The 21618-nt window shown below is 36.5% G+C and overlaps 1 protein-coding gene and 1 non-coding gene across 5 annotated transcripts in view; both read left to right on the top strand.

Annotated features, from left to right (window-relative positions):
* The window catches only part of MASTL (microtubule associated serine/threonine kinase like), a 34850-nt gene that overhangs the window by 2643 nt on the left and 10589 nt on the right, over positions 1-21618 (top strand). For all 4 annotated transcript variants that reach the window (XM_033100814.1, XM_033100813.1, XM_033100812.1 and 1 more), the window contains exons 3-8: positions 11264-11403; positions 12343-12431; positions 13642-13748; positions 13979-14129; positions 18516-18688; positions 20265-21392. In XM_033100814.1, the coding sequence (XP_032956705.1) occupies positions 11264-11403; positions 12343-12431; positions 13642-13748; positions 13979-14129; positions 18516-18688; positions 20265-21392 (1788 nt within the window). The remainder of the gene's footprint in view (positions 1-11263; positions 11404-12342; positions 12432-13641; positions 13749-13978; positions 14130-18515; positions 18689-20264; positions 21393-21618) is intronic.
* Positions 3250-3379, top strand: LOC117019251 (small nucleolar RNA SNORA38). The gene has a single exon (XR_004422451.1). It is a non-coding gene; the product is annotated as a small nucleolar RNA SNORA38 (small nucleolar RNA).

Genomic DNA, 21618 nt, shown 5'->3' with positions numbered 1-21618 from the left:
ACATAATATTAACTATAGTCAGGCATCGTTCGTTTTGGTCAATATTGGACCACATATACCATGGTGGTACCATACAATTTTAATGGAGCTGAAAAAATTCCTGTTGCTTAGTGACCTCGTAACATTGTAGTGTAATGCATTACTCACATGCTTGTGCTACTGGCATAAACCAACGGACTGTACTCCCTGTCATGTAAAAGTATAGCACAGGCAATTAGGTACAGTACGACATAATACTTGATAATGATAATAAACAACTATGTTAGTGGTTTATGTATTTACTATGCTGTACTTGTTATCATTATGTTAGAGTGTATTCTTTCTATTATGAAAAGATGTTTGCGGTAAAACAGTATGCTGTGTTATATTGGCAGCACTCACACACATCTCATGTTTACCACATCTCTTGATTGCATCATTTTCTCTTTTGCTTCATTTAAGCTCTGTGGTTTTGTATGGTAACATGCTGTGGAGGCTTGCAGCCTAGGAGCAGTAGGCTATCCCACATAGCTAGGTGTGTAGTAGGCTAGAGCATCTAAGTTTGTGTAAGTGCACGCTATGATGTTTGCACAACCACAAATTACCTAATGATGCATTTCTCAGAGTGCATTCCCATCATCAAATGGCACATGATTGTATTACACCTCAACTTCCTTGTCTGCAAAATGACATACCATGTTTCCCCGAAAATAAGACCTTGCCAGACAATCAGCTCTAATGTGTTTTTTGGAGCAAAAATGAATATAAGACCCAGTATTATTTTATATTATATTATATTATATTAATTATATTAATTATATTATATTATATTATATAAGACCAGGTCTTATAATAAAATAAGACCGGATTTTATATTAATTTTTGCTCCAAAAGATACATTAGAGCTGATTGTCTGGCTATGTCTTATTTTCGGGGAAACACGGTAATAATAGTGTCTACCACAAAGGTTATTATGAAGTTTCAGTAGCTTAATATAAAGCATGCAGAACAGTGTCTGGCAAATAGTGTTAAAAATATTTGGTAAGAGAAGGACATGCTCGTATAATAGAAATATTATTAGGTTGATGCAAAAGTGATTGTGGTTTAAAAGGTTAAAAATAATTGCAAAACAGCAATTACTTTTGCGCCAACCTAATATATAAGGTTTAATGTATAATAAGGAAAGATATTAGGAAGTGATGGACGTTGGGTGTGTGGACTTTGAGAAGTACTCGCTGTTCACTTAAAGCAGCAGCTTTCACTCTGTAAATTCTAATGAGGAATTGCAGGGGGACTGGCAGGAAGAGGTGAGAATGGACGGTAATTTGATTACAAATTCTAGAGATTCTTCTGACTTCAGAGATGATCTGTGCATTAAATGCTTGGTAACTCCGGTAGCTTGTTTAGTATGTACAAGTGGTGTCTATGAATGAATGGGTTTTAGGATGTACTAGGTTTTAGACCTGGGATTTATATGTTTATCAACAGAAGGTTCATTCGTTTCATGATTTGATTGCCTTCAAGAGTGAAAGCTGTTTATCCTTGATACGCCAAAGCTTTGTTGCAACTCTGTAAAACATATGAAAGTTTGGACAATTCAGTTCACGAACTTTCCACGTACACTTACATGGCAGAAAGTTTGTGAACTTACTTGTCCAATATTTCGTAATTGCACCGCACATCAACTTTTTACTATACCAGAAGCCTGAGATTGAACGTGACATACTGCTTCAAGCTATAGACCTGAAAATTCAGGATAGGTTATAAAAATAGAATCTGATGTAAAACTCGTTTGGTACCTGATGGTTAAATCCATTTCTAATCTTTCAATAAATATGTATATTTACACTGATGTTAAATATGGTTGCAAAGATTCAATGGAAAAGTCAAAAAATTATAAAAAGTGAAAAGTTTATTTAGAACAGTGTTGAGCACCTTTTTTGCTTTTTTTTGTTGAGCACCTTTTGTTAGGACTAATTCAGGAAAAATAAAAGTTTTTTACAAACCACAGTTGTTTAATGAATGCATGAAAGGTGATCATATTGTAAATACTATTCTTCTACCTGTTTTTTCCACTTAGTGGTGACCTCATCCTTTTTTTTTTTTTTTTTTTTTTTAAGATTTTGTTGGGGAAGGGGAACAGGACTTTATTGGGGAACAGTGTGTACTTCCAGGATTTTTTTTTCCAAGTCAAGTTGTTATCCTTACAATCTTAGTTGTGGAGGGTGCCGTTCAACTTCAAGTTGTTGTCCTTTCAGTCTTAGTTGTGGAGGGCGCAGCTCAGCTCCAGGTCCAGTTGCCGTTTTACAGTTGCAGGGGGCACAGCCCACCGTGCCTTGCGGGAGTCGAGGAATCGAACTGGCAACCTTGTGGTTGAGAGGACACTCTCCAACCAACTGAGCCATCCGGGAGCTCAGCTGCAGCTCAGCTTAAGGTGCCGTGTTCAATTTTACTTGGAAGGGGCGCTGCCCACCATCCCTTGCGGGAGTCGAGGAATAGAACTGGCAACCTTGCGGTTGAGAGCCCACTGGCCCATGTGGGAATCGAACTCAGCCTTTGGAGTTAGGAGCATGGAGCTCTACCTCCTGAGCCACCGGGCCGGCCCGACCTCATCCTTTTTAATGACTACATAGAATTAGATAGATTTATATATGAATTCCATAATTTCTTTAATAAATGTCCTATTGCTGAGTTGGTTTAGGGTTTTTGTTTTGTTTTTTTTAACTGTTTTGGTTTTCTTTTTACTATTCTAAACAACACTTCAATGAATACCTTAGCATGAATTGCAGTACCTTCTGGTAGTTGTAATGACCTTCTCTGTGGGAGATAAGACCTGGTAATATTGGGGGGGGGGGAATTTTGGAGTAAAGATAACAAATTTGTATTGGAATTCACGCTCAGAGCAAGATTAAAGACAGCCCCTCAGGAGACCTCTAGGTTCTGAGAAAGCATGAGTCGGGGGTTTCCTTTTTAGTATGATTCACTTCTTCAGTCAAAAATAATATGTAGTAGCAGTAAGAATGTGAAAACCAAATACTGTAAGAATAATGACTTTCCATCTTTTAAGCCAATGGTTGGCAAACTATGGCCCATGGGCCAAACCTGACATACTGTTTCTGTATAGCCTGTGAGCTAAGAATATTTTTACATTTTTATTTTATTTTATATTTTTAAGATTTTTATTGAAAAATATAGCTAACACAACATTATATCAGTTTCAGGGGTACACCATAGTTGTTCAACCTTTATATACCTAAAGAAGTGATCACCCCCTCCTACAAAGGCGTGTCTGTAGTGCCCTGGCTTTGGACACGTAAGATTGGAGGCACTGAAATGTGGACTTGGAGAAGTCTGGAGCCAGCTTGCTCCCTGCAGGCTCCAGACCAACCATCCCACACAGGAAAAAAAAAAAGTGATCACCATAAGTCCAGCAACCGTCTGACACTGTACCATGCTATCACAATATTACTGACTATATTCTCAATGCTGTATGTTACATCCCATGACTTACTATTTTTATACCTGGAACTTTGAACCTTTTACTCCCCTTTTTGAATTTTTCAATTGCAGTTAGCATTCAATATTATTTTATATTAATTTCAGGTGTACAGTGGAGTGGTTAGATATTTGTATAATTTAAGAAGTGATCCCCCTTACTAGTCACCACCTGGCACTATACATAGCTATTACCATACATAGACTGTATTACCTATGCTTTAAATCCCCATGGCTAGTTTGTAACTGCCAATTTGTGCTTCTTAATCCCTTCACTTTTTTTTTTAATTTTATTGGGGAATATTGGGGAATAGTGTGTTTCTCCAGGGCCAATCAGCTCCAAGTAGTTGTCCTTCAATCTAGTTGTGGAGGGTGCAACTCAGCTCCAAGTCCAGTCGCTGTTTTCAATCTTTAGTTGTAGGGGACACAGCCCACCATCCCATGCGGGAATTGAATCAGCAACCTTGTTGGTTATGGCTTGTGCTCTAACCAACTGAGCCATCCAGCCATCCCTCTGGTAGCTCAGCAGCAGCTTGTTGTCTTCAATCTAGTTGTGGAGGGCACAGCTCACTGGCCCATGCGGGAACCTCATGTTGTTCAGAACCTGCGCTCCAACCAACTGAGCCATCCGGCTGCTCATCCCTTCACCTTTTTTTACCGTTCCCTAACTCCTCCTATCTATCACCCTGATAGATCAGACACCATACATAGTTATTACAATATTATTGATTATAGTACTTGTGCTCTACCCTACGTCCCCACGACTACTTTGTAACAACCAATTTGTACTTCTTAATACCTTCCCCTTTTTAACTCACCCGCTCAATCCCCCTCCCATCTGGCAACCATCAAAATGTTCTCTGTATCTATGAGTGTGTTTCTGTTTTGTTTTGTTTGTTTATTTTGTTCTTTAGATTCCATATATAAGCAAAGAAATCACATTATCTCTGTCTTTCTCTGTCTGACATATTCCACTCAGCACAATACCCTCCAGGTCCATCAATGGTGCAACAGATGGCGAGAACCCATTCCCTTCCCTGGCTGAGCAATATTCCATTGTACACATGTACCACCTCCTCTTTATCCATTCATCCGTTGATGGATACCCAGGCTGCCTCCACATCTTGGCTATTTTAAATAATGCCACAGTGAACATATGGATGCAAACATCCCCTCAAAGTAGAATTTTGGATTTCTTCTGATAAATACTTTAGAAGTGAGAGTACTGGCTCCTTCTTTGTCTCTTGTTATAGCCTTTGTTTTAAAGTCTATTTTGTCTGTTATAAATATTGCTATCCAAGGTTTTTTGTTTGTTCGTTTTTTATCTATTTCCATTTCCATGAAATAACTTTTTCCATTCCTTTACTTTCAGTCTGTGTGTGTCTTTCAGTCTGAAGTGAAGTGAGTCTCTTGTAGGCAGCATATGTAAGAGTTTTTTCTTATCCATTCAGCCACCCTATGCTTTTTATTAGAGCATTTAACCCATTTACATTGAAAGTAATTGTTGATAGATTTGTAGTTATTGGCATTTTATTATTCATATTTTTGATCTTTTTCTTTTCATCTTAAAGAAGTCCCTCTAACCTTCCTTGTAATACTGGTTTGGTGGTGATGAACTCCTTTAGCTTTTTCTTGCCTAGAAAGTTCTCTATCTGTCCTTCAATTTTAAATGATAGCTTTGCTCTGTAGAATAATCTTGGTTGTAAACCTTATTTTTCATCACTTTGAATATTTTCTGCCAGTCCCTTCTGGCCTGCAACATTTCTGTTGAGAAATCAGCTGACAGTCTTATGGGGCTCCCTTATAAGTTACTAGTTGCCTTTCTCTTGCCGCATTTAGGATGCTCTCTAAATGCTCTCTTTGTCTTTAACCTTTGCCATTTTAATTTTAAGGTGTCTTGGTGTGGGCCTCTTTGGGTACATCTTGTTCGGGACTCTGTTCATTTTCTGGGCTTGTATGTATATTTCCTTCACCAGGTTAGGAAAGTTTTCAGTCATTATTTCTTCAAATAGATTTTCAATCCCTTGGTTTCTCTCCTGGTACCTCTATGATGCGAATGTTGTTTTGCTTGATGTTGTCCCAGTGGTTTCTTAAACTATCCTCATTTTCTAAAATTCTTTTTTCTTTTTGCTGTTGTGATAGGGTGTTTCTGCTATCTTTCTTCTAAATTGCTGATTCGATCCTCTGCTTCTTCTAGTCTTCTGGTGATTCTTTCTAGTGCATTCTTCATTTTAGTTATTGTATTCTTCACTTCTGACTGGTTCTTTTTTATGGTTTCTATGTCTTTTTTTATGCTTGCTATCTCTTTATTGAAGTTCTCACTAAGTTTCATGAGCATCCTTATAACCCGTGTCTTGAACACTTGCCTCCATTTCATTCAGTTCTTTTTCTAGAGTTTTCTCCTGTTCTTGCACTTGGGATGTATTTCTTTGTTTTGTCATGTTGGCTGCCTCTCTGTGTTTGTTACTATATATTAGGTAGATCTGCTGCATCCCCGAGTCTTGGCCAGGTGGCCTGATGTAGTAGATGCCCTGTGGTACCCAGTGGCAGTCTCCCTGGTCACCTGAGCTGGGTGCTCCAGGAGTGTCTTTGTGTGGGTTGTGTGTGTCCTGTTATATTTGAGCCTAGATTACTATTGGCACATCTGTGGTGGGATTGACCCTCAAGCTGACTGGCTGTGGGGTTTGGCCACATCCACAGCTTAGGCTGTTATGGAGGGCTTACCCCATGGAGCAGGATTTGCCCCAGCAGGCTCTGGTGCTTGTAGAGACCTCCCTTTGGGCTTGCCACCTTTGGGGCTAATTGGTGCTCTTCTGTGGTCTGAACCAATCTCCAAGTATGTTGGTTCTGCGGCCTCTTTGGATGGGCTTCAGTGCAGGCCCAGGTCAGTCACTGCCTGTGACCAGCTGGGGACTACCTGGTAGTAGCTACAAAGTGATCCACAGTTGTTCGCTGCCTATGCTACCGTGTTTCCCCAAAAATAAGCCCCAGTTAAGATCGTCATCCAGATGGACACATTTAGTACGTTATGACGATATTCCAGAAGAAGATGACATGACTGTATTTGAATAAATGTAGATTGTTGTACATGAAAAAATAAGGCATCCCCTGAAAATAGGCCCTAATGTGTCTTTTGGAGCAAAACTTAATATAAGACCTGGTCTTATTTTCGGGGAAACAGTGGAGGCGTGTGGGATAGGCCACATTGCATATACATAGTAGTTCACGGAATAGGGCAAGCATGGCATTTATCTTCTTCGCCATTTTGGATAATATCACTAAATGTGGTCTGATTGATCAAGAAAAAGAGGTGGACAGTCACATCTTACTGTAACTTCCCTATTGGGTTTATAATCTATCCACAAGATAAACAAACTCGCTGGTTTTCTATCTCAGATAGTTTTTACATTTTAAAAATTTTAGAAAATGAAAAGAAGAATAGTATTTTGTGATACATGAAAATTATATAAAATTTATACTTCAATGAATAAGTAAAATTCTATTGGAATACAACCACCTTCTTTTGTTTACATATTAACTATGGCTGCTGTCATGTTGCAACACAGACCTAAACAAACAAAGCCTAAAATATTTACTATCTGGCTGTTTACAGAAAAAAGAGGGAAACATTATTGTATGTCATTTCCAAAGAAGGTAGGGAACAATTTGACCTTTTAATTCTTCCTCAGGCTCTCTAACGCCTTTAGCACATACTGTTTCATATGCGGTGTGGCATCAGTCGTGACTTAGTCATGTGGCAGCCAGGGGGTTCCACAATCCTAGTCTAACAATGTTGGTTGAAGGGCTTGGTCATCTTGCTAAACTTGGTAGATTTTTTTTTCCAATTCTCTGTCCTAGAATTGGTGGAATAAGTAAGCAGCTGTATTTTTTCTTTCCTATTCCTGGAATTAGATAAAGGACCATATCTTGTCTACTAACTTCATCACTGGTTTAGATCTTTGATACTCAAAATGTGGTCCATAGACAAACAATGTCAGCATCATCTGGGAACTTATTAGAAATGCAGACTCTCAAGCCCCACTCCAAATCTACTGAATCAGAATCTGAATTTTAGCAAGATCTCCAGGCACATTAAAGTGTGAGAGGTCCTGGGTTAGGCAAAACAAAAGTTTCCTAGAAATGGGAAGTTACTCCGAGGCAAAGAGATAAGGTATGACTGAACTTAGCCACAATAATACACAATAATTGACTACTACGTATATGCCAGGTACTATACTAGGTATATGGAACATAAAAATGAAAACGTTTATTATGGAAACATTCAGACATACACAGAAATCAAAACATCATTATAATGAACCCAGTCAACCTTTCATGTAATGGTTTCGGCATCCTTTGATTTCATTGCCTGGATTCATTATTAAGGCTTGCAAAATGATAATTTTTACATTTTTATTCATTTAGCTTTTATTAGCTGGAATTCTTCTATAAAGAACTTCCCTTATCATCTAATTCATTACTCTGGAAAACAGCTTGTATGAGGAAGACAGAATAAATGCTTGATTCTTTTCCTTTCATCACCCGTTTTCAGAAGAGCAACCTCCAAATGTTTATAGGTTTATTTTTAGTTTTTTAAGTATCATTATGAATTCATGGAATTTTATAGATTTTATGTGTTTTAGTCCACTGTGGTCATTATTTTCTATGTTCAAATTGTCCCATCTTTAGTGAGCAGAAGCCCCTTTGGTTAATTTGCCTGTTTGTACTATCCTGGTATTCTGATAGCATTCTTGCTTTCTGGTATGACAAGATGCTTAAGGCTCATTTTGTAAGTGTCCTGTACTAGACTTGAGGGAGGAAGTCTAGCTCCTTTTATTGGGAAATAGTGTTTAGAGACCACAATGTAGGTGGTAGTAAGCAGTAATGTTCATTGTCACTAGGTTGTCATTCCTTTTAGGCTTTTTGTGTGGACAGACAAGGAAACACATAGTTTTATAGAAACAAAAAAATATATACAGCTATTTCCAATTTAATGGAAGATACAGAATTTTTACTTAACATCTTTGAAAAAGATATATAAACTATAAAAACTTTTGGAGAGAGTATTTAGATACTTTTACTCTAAGAATCTGGGATCCTACTAACATTAACAGACTCACTTCTTTGCTTTTACTTCCAATATATGTAGATCTAATATTTTCAAAATAACAATCCCAGTATTCTTTAACTAACATTAAAAGAATTGGATTCACTTTAGGATTTTTTTTGCTGTTCTTTTTGTCTTTGGGAGGTACTGTCAAGATCTGGTTTTTGACGTTACTTGAAATAATTCTTTGTGTGGTTATGCAACTTGATATAAAGCTAGGTTCATTTGTTCCCTTTTCCTATCAGAGATTTCTACTTCAAAGGGGAATCTATAAAAGTATTAGAAGAAAACTGACATGAATATTTTTATAATCATAGAATAGTGCAGGACTTACTAAGTACAAGATAAAACTTACTTAAAATTTTAAAGCATGTGACACAAAATACCATATACAGAGTCAAACGACATGTTTGGAGAAAATATTTATTGTCCAGAAGACAGACAAAGGGCTAATTTTACTAATATGTTGTGGGGACAGAGCCCCAGAGAGCAGTTTCCAGTCTCTCGGCCTCACGTGGAAAGGTGCTGGCTCAGGTAGTAGATGGCCATCAGCTGTGACTAGTTGGCCTTCAGCTGTTACCGGTTAGCCATTAGCCACTGACATAACTACCACGGCTAAGCTAGCAGTGGGGTGGCATAGTGGCGTGGCGTGGCGTGGTGGAGTGTGGATTATGGATTGCAGAGAGGTGCATTGCAGTTAGCAAGGGGTTGGTTGGTTGGCAGAGACAAGTGGACGGCGGGTTGCGGGTCGTGTGGTTCCTGCCTCCTGTGTCTCCAACCCAGCCGCCAGAGAGAATATAGTGGTACGACTCCCCTGTCTATGGCTCCATGGGTGTTCCTTTTTGGCCTCTCCATGTCCTGCATTACTATGGGGGGAGCGGGACCACAGACCCGCATGCCACCCCTCGTGACATATGTAAACAGAGTTTACAAATCAGTAAGAAAGGATAAATACCCCACTAGAAAGTGGGCAAAGAATAGAAGTGGTTCACAGAAGAAATATGAAAGGCCAAAAACAATGTGTAAAGATGCCAAATCTCCCTAAAAGTGAAGAAAGTAAACATTTAAATAAGTCCAGCTTTCTTCCTTAGGTTGACAAAAATAAAAAGGATTGATAATCATTGTTAATGAGGGCATAACATATTAGGTTGGTGCAAAAGTAATTGCAGTTTTTGCAATTATTTTCAACCTTTTAAACCATGATTACTTTTGCACCAACCTAATAGTAATTCTCATGATGAGCTTAACTACAATATCTGTTTATTTCCCCACTACTGAATTATAAACTCTTTAAATGCAGTGACTACATTTTATTTATGCCTATATTCCCAGTATTAGCACAGTACATAGCACAGATTTTGTGCTTAAGAAATGTTAATGATTGATTGCATCAACAAATATTGACTAATCTCTACGTACCAGGGAAACTGCTAATCTAAAGAGAAAAGAAATGGCCTTGTTTTATTATGGTCTTAGTAGACAGTATTTTATAGCTTAAAACTATAGAAAATTTTGAGACTAATGACTAGTACATGTAGAAGGAATAATAGACTGTAGCAATAATGGAATCATCTGTAGTTACGTGATGCTAAAATCATTGATTGAAACAGTTTGTTGGGAAACAGGTTATTTACATAGTTTCAAAGTATCTCCCTCAGAGTGTGTATTAAGTACAGGTGGGGGAGGGAGAGTTCTTGAATGGAGAAATCTGAAAGTAACCCCTTTACCTAAGCAGATCGAAGTGAGTATCACGAGTAATGGAACACATTAATGTCAGTTAGGTGTCTCCTGTGCTGGGAGTCACTGACGAGGCCTCGGCGTTGCTAATGTGGTTTTCCTGCCCAAAGTGGGTAACCTGAATCGAATCATGAAGAAATAATCAGATGCCATGAAAGACTGCCCTCCACTCCCTCCCTAAAAAATGCTAAAAACTGTTTCAGATTAAAAGATACTAAAGAAACATGACAATTCAATCCTGGGCGTGATCCTGGCTTGAGCGTGGGGGATGAGGAGAGATGGTACCAGGGACAATATTGAGATAATGAGAGAAATTTGAAGATGGACTATACATTAGAGAATCGCATGATGTTAGTGTTAAATTCCCTGAATTATGTCATGCCGTAGTCATGTGAGAACGTCCTTCTTGGGAGATACATGATGAAGAATTGAGTGGTGACGGGTTATGATCTCTTCAACTTTATTCTTGAATTATTCAGCAAAAAAATTAAAAGTTATACATTGATACCAGTTGCTAATGTTGCCATATAGTTTTTTAAAAATTAAACTGTTTAGTCTGAACAAAAATGCATGCATAGGAGATATTAATATTTATGTTAATGATTAACATAAATATTTATTTTATATGTGGAAAGGAAGAAGGCAAATGTAACAAAGTGCTAACAATGAGTGAATCTAGATGAAGAGTATATGGGAAATCATTCTGTTTTTCTTACACCTTTTCTGTAAGTCTGAATTTTTGTTCAGATGAAAGTTTAATTCATATTGAAAAATCTGTACGGCAACATGACTAAACCTAGTATTAATGGGTACTGAGTGGTACCAAGAAAATGTGTTTTGTACAGAACCATGCTAAGCTATATACAGCTGTGATGCTCAAATGATATATATTTTAATGAAATCATGTTGTTTTTATTTTACAATGTTTATGTCCCTTTTTGATAGGTAATGGAATATCTTATTGGTGGAGATGTCAAGTCTCTCCTACATATATATGGTTATTTTGATGAAGAGATGGCTGTGAAATACATTTCTGAAGTAGCATTGGCTCTAGACTACCTTCATAGACATGGAATTATCCACAGGTAAAGATTGACTTTCTCCAGACTATTACTTGAAAACACAGATCATCAAATTATGTATTAAATATTTGTATAACCCCTTGCCCATCTATCCAGGTTATCTAAAGTTTAGTACTGACTTGTGTGAATTTACAAATTCCATCAACTTTAATTTTCATATCCTTGTGTTGTTTTAATACCATGTTTCCCCTAAAGTAAGACGTAGCCGGACCATCAGCTCTAATGCATCTGTTGGAGCAAAAATTAATGTAAGACCCAGAATTATAGTATAGTATAGTATAGTATAAAGACACAGTATAATATAATGTAATGTAATGTAATATAATGTAATACCCAGTCTTATATTAAAATAAGACCGGGTCTTATATTAATTTTTGCTCCAAAAGACACGTTAGAGCTGATGGTCCGGCTAGGTCTTATTTTCGGGAAAACACAGTATGTTGCTTTGATCATGAGTATACACCATTTTATTGTGAAGAATATTGAATCCTTTTTCCACTCCTTTACCATCATGCAAAAGTGCTGTATTTTGTAATCTCAGCTGATTTACAATGTTTTTCTCTGTACAAAGAGAGTCAGGTTAAGTGGCTCTGCTCTACGAAGGCTTAATCTTAACCTTCTTGAAAGAGGCCAATAAAATTTTTACCTGGCTTGAGGTTTGTTTCAGCTTACAAGGTTTGTTTCTTTTAATGGAATATCTAATGAATAATGTGAAAGATAATCATTAAATCAGTTAACTTTCTTGTAGATTCAGATATACAAAAGATGGTTTGCTTTTTAGAGTTGTTTTTTGCAATTTCAAACCCACCAATGAGGGCCTTATTTTAGAGAAAATAAATAGGGTTTGATTCTTCTGTAACTTTCTCTGTTTTCCACCGGATAATTCTAACAGCAACAGTAGCTCTTTATTAGTTATCTGCTATTTATCTTTTGTATGTGCAGGGATTTGAAACCAGACAATATGCTTATTTCTAATGAAGGTCATATTAAACTAACAGATTTTGGCCTTTCCAAGGTTACTTTGAATAGAGGTAAGAAAAATAACAAGTAAGTACCTTTTTAAAAAACCAACAAATTTTAGACACTACATTTTATTAACCTATACTGTTTTCTTTGTTAGTTTATATGGCATAAAATTAGGTGATTATTTGTTCCAAAATAGACCAGAAAGGTGTAATTGTATCTTTTCGTTTGATTAAAGATGTAAAATGGGTATAATTATTTTTAAATCCTCAAAGTTCCTTGAAGATCTTTGGCTTTGCAAAGAGGATCTTACAATCTCTGTTCTTTTGACTTTTTATCCCTACTGAAACTGTGTCTGACCAAGAAAACAACAGTAAGTGACCAAAATAACTACAAACTAAAAATGTCTAAATTAATTGTAAACAATTAATACCTAAAGAACTTATTCAAATATACATCACCACTGCCAAGACCTTGGTAAACAAGGGACAAAGAAAATGAACACACAGTTCACACAGACACGGGAGTATGTTAAATTCCATAGTAGCAATGAAATAGATGCTAATTTAAAAAATGAATGAATCATTTTACACTATTAAGCTAGCAAAAAAGAACTTATTGGTTCATCAATATAAGGTAGAAATGAAATTTGTTAAGTTCAAACCTTCAGTTTATCTTTTAAAAAATCTTGTATCACAGAGTATTACTTCTCTTACCAGTTTTGATCTCTAAAGAAAATAGCACAATATTATGTGTGAATGTTGAATTATTTACAGTGTTATATACTGAAACCTGATAAAAATCTGTGCCAGTCTCTATCATGACCTACACTTGCACATGTCAGTTAACATGAAGGGTTCATAATTTGTATTAATTCCTTGCATAGATTCTGATATTGAAATTTAATTTATATTTCTACTATCGTGATTCCTTTCTGAGTTTTTCTCACTACCTCATTTTCTAATATTTGATTTACTAAGAATTATTTTGTTGCCAGTTAGATAACACTCTTGTTTAGGGACTGTGCTCCCTAAAGAAGCTAAGACTTTCGGTCATTACACTGTGTTCTATTCGTTCCAGAGCAGGACTCTGTTTTATCAGACTTTAATGATTTCAATCAGTTGCTTAGTTTGATATGTTTACTCCATGGCATCTGGCTTTCCTGGGTATATTTGTGTTGCACAAACCAATTTGTAGGTAATTTAATAATGTGGAAGGGGGAGCAAAGTTCAGAACAGATGATTAGAGAATGTCATATACTTTTCATTCCATACATAGATATCAATATGATGGATATCCTTACAACACCTTCAATGGCTAAACCTAGACAAGATTATTCAAGAACCCCAGGACAAGTATTATCTCTCATCAGTTCTTTGGGATTTGTAAGTACTTGATAAGAAAAAACTCTCATAACATGCTCTTTCATGATTACCATTTAGATTTTTAAATCTTTTTTTTTTTTTAATAAATGATCAAAATGAATTTAAATATCAAGCATGTTGAGTTACTTCAATAGTTTCTCTACTTAGGTGGTATAACCATTTACACACTTAGGTGGTGTTTTTGTGAAGATAAATGTCAGCATTTCTATTTGTTTTTCTCTTTTTAATAGCATCCATCAGTTGCAGAAAAAAATCAAGACTCTGCAAACACTCTTTTAACCCATGTATCAGAAACATCGCAGCTTTCTCAAGGACTAACTTGTTCTATGTCTATAGATCAAAAAGATGCTACTCCTTATTCTAGCAAACTACTACAATCATGTGAGTATAAAAGAAAAGGTAGTTTATTTCTACCATCATTGTAATAATTTTAAAATGTAAATATTTGAACAGTCTGTGTCATTCCTGTATTTCATTAATGTAGACACCATTTCTGACGGGTTGTTGCAGATCTTTATGTCAACAGAACAAAATTAATGAGATCTTCAATTAGCTATATTATTAGGCTGATCATTGGGTAGATATCACTATACTGGATCCGTGGAAATCTTATATAGAGAAGATGTAGTACCTGTAGTACCTGTAAAATTATTTCCAAAAGATTTTGAACTAAAATAGTCAAAGTAAAGATATAAACTAGCTCACAATAAAAGACAAAAAGGTCAAGTAGTAGAAGAGGAGAGCCAGACATTTGTATGGCACTTAACTTCACCCTTTATAACTTAGCAACCATGGACAATTTAGTTTTCTGCACTCATGTTCTTCATCTTGGGAATGTGAATAATGATGCTTTGAAGTGGTAATTAGTGTTAGTTGTTCTCATAGATGTTACCTCACTTTGAATTTGGTTCTCAACAAATCTGTACACATCTTGACATTACATATGAGTTTAGACAATTAAGCTCGCAAACTCATCCTAGGAAAAGTGTTACATACCTCATTGCTGAATATCACTACGGTCACCTTTGAAGTACTCCCCTTGGGAAGCTATGTACCGACACCAGCACCTTGTCCACCCTTCAAAGCAATTTTGGAACTCTTTCTGGAATGGCCATCAGAGCTGTCATTGTATTACCCTTGATGTCCTGAATGTCATCAAAATATTTTCCTTTCAATATTTCCTTTATCTTTGGGTAAAGAAAGAAGTCGTTGGGGCCAGGTCAGGTGAGTAAAGAAGGTGTTCCAATACAGTTCTTTGTTTACTGGCTAAAAACTCCCTCACAGACAGTGCCGTGTGAGCTGGTGCATTGTCGTGATGCAGGAGCCATGAATTGTGGGCAAAAAGTTGAAGTCTTCTAACTTTTTCATGCAGCCTTTTCAGCACTTCCAAATAGTAAACTTTTATCCACTTGGTACAAATTCATAATGAATAATTCCTTTGATATCAAAAAAAGGTTAGCAACATCGTTGCAACAAGTTCACAAACTTAATTGTCCGACCCCCTCGTGTATGTGTGTGTGTGTGTGTGTGTGTGTGTGTGTGTGTGTGTATACATATATACATAAAATGCCTTCTCTTTACAAATGAGAAAACTAATATTTGAAAATGTTTAGTTGCATACTAGTGAATGGGTAAGCCAAATCCTGATTGCATATACAATTTTCTGTCCCTTTACCCTTTCCTCCATATTCAATGAATCGTGTTTCTTCTATCAAAATCCACTCTGAAAAATAAAAATGGCTGCATTATATATATATATGGCTCTGATTACAGAAACTGTTAACGTATGGAATGTGCAGATGTTACTTTATAGCCTTATTCTTAAGGAAAAATAATTGCATCTCCCTTCATCAGTCTTTAGACAGAATTCGATAGGTGAGGGCACGGTGCTGGTCACTTGAGTGGGTATGAAGATAAGTAAGAGAGGTCCTTGTCTGAGAAGAACTTGTAATTCTGTGGTGATTACAGGTATAAAGGGATAACAATAACAATTTTATAAAATAAATGCCACAAGAGGTATACTTGGATGTAACACAGAAAGTGACAAATGTTAACTGGGGAACTCAGGAATAAGATACAGCAACAACCAAGCTGGACCCAGAAAGAGAAACAAGAATTTAACAGCTCCAAGCACAGTGGGAAAGGACATTTCCTATAAAGCACTAGCATGAGCAAAGGTTTGGACACATGGACGTATATTCCATCTTCAGATCATAGGGTAGATGTATTATGTGAGAATGTTTTGTGCAATGGAAAAGAAAGCTAAGCAGGTAAATAGGGAAGGGTCAAGTGTTATTATAGGGAGTCTGGAATTTAAGCTGTAGAAAAAGGGAAAACATCAAAAGTTCCAAAGTAGGGAAGGGTCTGATCATATCCGTGATCCAGAAAGAGCTCATTAGCAGATATACAGTATCACATGGCATTAGATTAGACACATGTTCCCATATTATGGGGAAATGCATCTAAGCAATTCAGTCAAATATCAAGATCAATGTCCAGCGAGTTTTAGGAATTCCACTGAGATAATTTATGTACCAACAGGAAAGTTGTTTTAGATGAACTAGGAAATTCTCCTTCCAGTTTCAAAGTTCTAAGATATATTAATTCAAAAACCTATTAGACTAAGAATTTACTTGGGATGAAAGTTATGTTCACCCATTTTGGGAAAAGGAAAACAAGATATATGTATAAAATCTTTGTATTTTACATATCGTGATCCTTAGTAAAAACATGATTGTCTATTATGTGTAATTTTAAGTTCAGGGTCAATAATTTTTAGCATCATTATTTACATGGTAAAGGAATATGTATCATGTAGGTAGTGCTGCTTTCTTTCACTGGCTCACTCTTAGCCAATTTACCATTACTTATTTGTTTTACCCAGTGGTATTTAGAAAATTCCTTATGGATTGTGTATAAATCACAATTGTAAAAATGTGGACTTCAACATTAAAATAAAGCGATGCATTTCTGGTAAAGATGGCAGAGTAGGTAAATGCTGTGCTTTCCTCCTCTCAAGGCTACATCAAAATTACAACTAAAGTACAGAACAATCATTGAGAATTGCCTGATGTCTAACTGAACTGAAGCCCTACAACTAAGGACACACAGAAGAAGCCACACTGAGACTAGTAGAAGGGGTGGAGATGCAGAAAGGGCTGGTCTCACACCCGCATATGACCATTAAAAATCAGGAGGTTGTACATATGAGTATGTACAATGGAATATTGCTTAGCCATGAAAGGGAGTGCGTTCTCGCGATCTGCAGTGGCATGGATAGAGCGGGAGGGTATTGTGCTGAGTGGAGTGTCAGACAGAGAAAGACAGATGCAATGTGATTTTGTTTATATGTGGAATCTAAAGAACAAAATAAACAAACAAAACAGAAATACACTCATAAATACAGAGATCTTTTTTTTTTTTTTTTTTAAAGATTTTATTGGGGAAGGGGAACAGGACTTTATGGGGAACGGTGTGTACTTCTAGGACTTTTTTCCAAGTCAAGTTCTTGTCCTTTCAATCTTAGTTGTGGAGGGTGCCGTTCAGCTTCAAGTTGTTGTCCTTTCAGTCTTAGTTGTGGAGGGCACAGCTCAGCTCCAGGTCCAGTTGCCGTTTTCCAGTTGCAGGGGGCACAGCCCACCATCCCTTGCGGGAGTCGAGGAATCGAACTGGCAACCTTGTGGTTGAGAGGACGCATTGCAGCCAACTGAGCCATCTGGGAGCTCAGCGGCAGCTCAGCTCAAGGTGCCATGTTCAATCTTTAGTTGCAGGGGGCGCTGCCCACCATCCCTTGCGGGACTTGAGGAATCAAACTGGCAACCTTGTGGTTGAAAGCCCACTGGCCTATGTGGGAATCGAACCGGCAGCCTTCGGCATTAGGAGCTCGGAGCTCCAACCACCTGAGCCACTCGGCTGGGCAAATACAGAGAACATTTTGATGGTTGCCAGATGGGAGGGGGTGCATGAAAAGGGGAAAGGGATTAAGAAGTACAAATTAGTTTGTTACAAAGTAGTTATGGGGATATAGGGTATAGCATAAGGAATATAGTCAATAATATTGTAATAACTATGTATGGTGTCATATTGGTACTAGATTTGTTGGGGTGATAGATAAAAGGGGGTTAGGGGCAGGGTAAAAATGGTGAAGGGATTAAGAAGTACAAATTGGTAGTTACATACTAGTCATGGGGATGTAAAGTAAAGCATAGGGAATATACTCAATAATATGGTAATAACCACGTATGGTGCCTGGTGGGTACTAGAATAGTCAGGGGGATCACTTCTTAAATTATGTAAATGTCTAACCACTATGTTGTACACCTGAAATTAATATTGAATGTCAAAGAATTAAATAAATTAAAACTAAAGTTTTGATTAAATATGAATTGAACTAGGTAAATTTAGTCACATTCCAGCCTTATATCACATCTGGATATAGCATATCAATAGTAGTCCTTTATTAAGAAGTGTTTCAAATTGGATAATAGATATTCAGGTGGATTTCCTCCAACTATAAATTAGTTCTCTTGTCCTTATTTTTACTTTAGGAATGTTGAGAGGTTTTTTGTTTTTGTTTTTAACTTTCGGAAGTACTTATATGCCAAAAACCCCGGAAGCCATCATTATGGATTGGATCATTTTTACGCAGAAATAGTTCTGATGTGCATGCAGTACTTAAAACTTTTCCTAATGATCTGTAAAGATTCAGGCTTACTGAGAAACTAAGAAAGAGGTGACATAAGCTTCAATATTTTCTCTTCCCTACAGGTCTTGAAACAGTTTCTTCCAACCCCAGAATGCCAGTGAAGTGTCTAACTTCTAATCTACTCCAGTCTAGGAAAAGGCAGGCCACGTCAAGTACCAGTAGTCAGTCCCACACCTTTGTATCCAGTGTGGAATCGGAATGCCACAGCAGCCCCAGATGGGAAAAGGATTACCAGGTGAGAGTGAAATTTGTCTTAACCCAAACCAATTGTGTGTGTGAAACTAACGATAAAAACACTTTACTTTTTCATATAAATTCTGTATGAAATGAATCGCAGTCAAGGTAGTCTTTATTTTTCCTGCACATTCTGTCAAATTTTTTTGAAAGATTTCATTTCTCATTCAAATGTGAAATTATTCTTGCTTTGTTTTTGTCCTTTTTAAAAGCTTTTAAGCTAATATTAATGCTGAGAAGAACTAAAAATTTAAATTATAATAAAGTTTCCTTCATAAAATGCCAATAAAATGTTAGATTAGAATAATGGTAATAAACAAAGAATAAGCCTTTCATTTGCTCCTTATTCTCAGTCATATGATTTTATTCATTGTTGGATATTGGCATTTTAGGAGGAAAATCAAATTATTTTTTAGGTAAGACAGGGTTTCTCGATTTTTATTCCTTCTCTCCTTATAGGCTGCGCTATAGATAATGTGTATATGCTACAGCATTACCCATATTTGCGTTTCTAGTACTATTATTTCATTTCTTTCCTATTGAAGAAAGCATATTCTATACTGTTACAACTGTACACAGCTTTACTTTCTTCCTCCCACTTCTGCATCCCTGTGGAATACAGTGATTGGATTATAGTGCTTCTCAAGTTGTGATCAGAGGAGGGGAAGGGGACCCCTGATAAGCCCTATGGTAATCCCCAAATGCATCATTTTCTGTGCTTGAACGTCAGTGAATTGTAATTCAGGAATTTTCTTTGGTTCATGACTAAGTACTCCTTGTTATTACTATGTAAGTTAATAAAGTTCGATTTTCACATGTCAATAATAGGCTCTATTAGAGTTACTGAAGATTCCTTCTAACTTAGTAATCTTGTAAAAATCCTGATTACCATGCAGCAGTTTGTGATATTATGTACAAAGCTCTGATCACCCAACAGCACCTGCAGAGAGTTTGAATTCAGTTTTCAAAAAAAGCATTTTGTTATTAATGTATCATCAATGCAACTTGACAATGGATTTTTCACTCCTGTTATTTTGGGTTTTTAATTATAAATTACCACTAATTTAGCTTCATCCTTTCAGCTTGGTTTTATTTTACTTGTATGAAGTGATACATGTTATGTAACATTAATAATATTTTTGGTTTGTAATTTTCCATTAACTGTATTTATATCAAGCCCCATGCATTTTGCAACTCAAAACAGTCATCCATATTCCTCTTGCAAAACAGATATGTACATAATGTAGCCGTAAGTCCAAATTTGCCTAAATATGTTGCCTGTAAATTAGTTCTATTTAAATAACGTGGAATACAGTATCAAATAAGTATTATAGAATAATTGATTCACATTTTAGAGCAGTGTTTCACTCAAAATAATATGTATAAATGTATACTATAATTGTTTACATTGCTTTTTAATTCTCTGTTGTCATTGTTTTATTCCATTGGAAAGTGGGAATAAGTAGCATAATAGCTTATTGAGGTCATTCATTTATTCCACCGAAGTGAACAAAGGTTTTAGAGGTTAAAGAATCTTAGTTTTATACAACTAAAAAAAGGTTTCTCCCCACTCCTAGGAAAGTGATGATGCATCGGGCACTACAGTGATGAATTGGAATATAATTGAAAAGCTTTCATGCACAAAATCTGCAAATGCCATTGAAACCAAAAGTTTCAGTGAAAAGGATCTCGAGTTAGCCCTTTCTCCCATTCAGAACAGCAGTGCCATTCGTGCCACTGGAAGCTCTTGTGTAAACTTTGCTAAAGAATGCTTCTCTGGAGAAGTTTCTTGGCAAGCTAGAGAACTGGATATAAATAATATTAATATGGCCACTGACACAAGACAGTCTGGTTTCCATCAGTCAACTCAGTGGCCTTTGGAAGAGCACCTTGGGAAAAGAAGTAGTAAGAGAAATTTTGAGTTAGTTGATTCCAGTCCTTGTCAGGAAATTATACAGAATAAAAAAAGTTGTATAGAATATAAGCATAGCAACAAAATGAGAGGTTGTTATACAAATCAAAGTACAGGCTTAACGACTGAAGTCCAGGACCTTAAGCTTTCGGTACATAGAAGTCAGCAAAATGACTGTGCTAATAAGGAGAACATGGTCACTTCTTTTATTGATAAACAACAAACACCAGAAAAATCACCGATCCCAATGATCGCTAAAAACCTTATGTGTGAATTGGATGAAGATTGTGAGAAGAATAATAAGGACAACTCAAATTCTAGTTTTCTTTGTTCTGATGATGATAGAGCTTGCAAAAGTATTCATATGGACTCTGATTCATCTTTTCCTGGAATTGCTGTAATGGAAAGTCCATTAGAACGGCAGTTGTTAGATCCAGATAAAAGCGTCAAAGAATATTCTTTTGAGGAATCAAATGTTGAAGACCTACTTACTGCATCACCCAGCTGCCAAGAAAATACTTTGCCAAAGGGGGATGAGAATACTGCTGTCCAAGGCAGTAACCAAAAAATGTTAGCTCCTTCTTCTTCGGAGGTGTTGAAAACATTCACCTTCTCTAAAAGAAATGCTGTAGCTTTTCGAAGTTTTAACAGTCATATTAATGTATCTAATAACTCAGAACCATCCAAAATGAGTATTAATTTAGATGCAATGGATATTTCGTGCGCTTATAGTGGTTCATATCCCATGGCCATAACCCCTACTCAAAAAGGAAGATCCTATATGCCATGTCAGGTATGTGATAACTTTCTACCACTTTGTTCTTTGGATTTTAGAAAAATAAACTGTGAAGGTCAAACTCTTGCCTCTTGGCTAGACGATATGATATTAAGAATATCATTTTGCTTTACTTGTGGGAAACTATGGATTGTTGGAAGTTTTAATGTTGGTAAAGCTGGTAGTATTATTATTCTTAACTACAATGCCTCCTTCATTTATAACTACAGTGCCTCTTCCATTT

The sequence above is a fragment of the Rhinolophus ferrumequinum genome, assembly GCF_004115265.2.
Source record: "Rhinolophus ferrumequinum isolate MPI-CBG mRhiFer1 chromosome 5 unlocalized genomic scaffold, mRhiFer1_v1.p scaffold_110_arrow_ctg1, whole genome shotgun sequence".
Taxonomy (NCBI): domain Eukaryota; kingdom Metazoa; phylum Chordata; class Mammalia; order Chiroptera; family Rhinolophidae; genus Rhinolophus; species Rhinolophus ferrumequinum.
The sequence above is the reverse complement of the archived record's forward strand: the minus strand, read 5'-3'. Positions and strand labels throughout refer to the sequence as shown.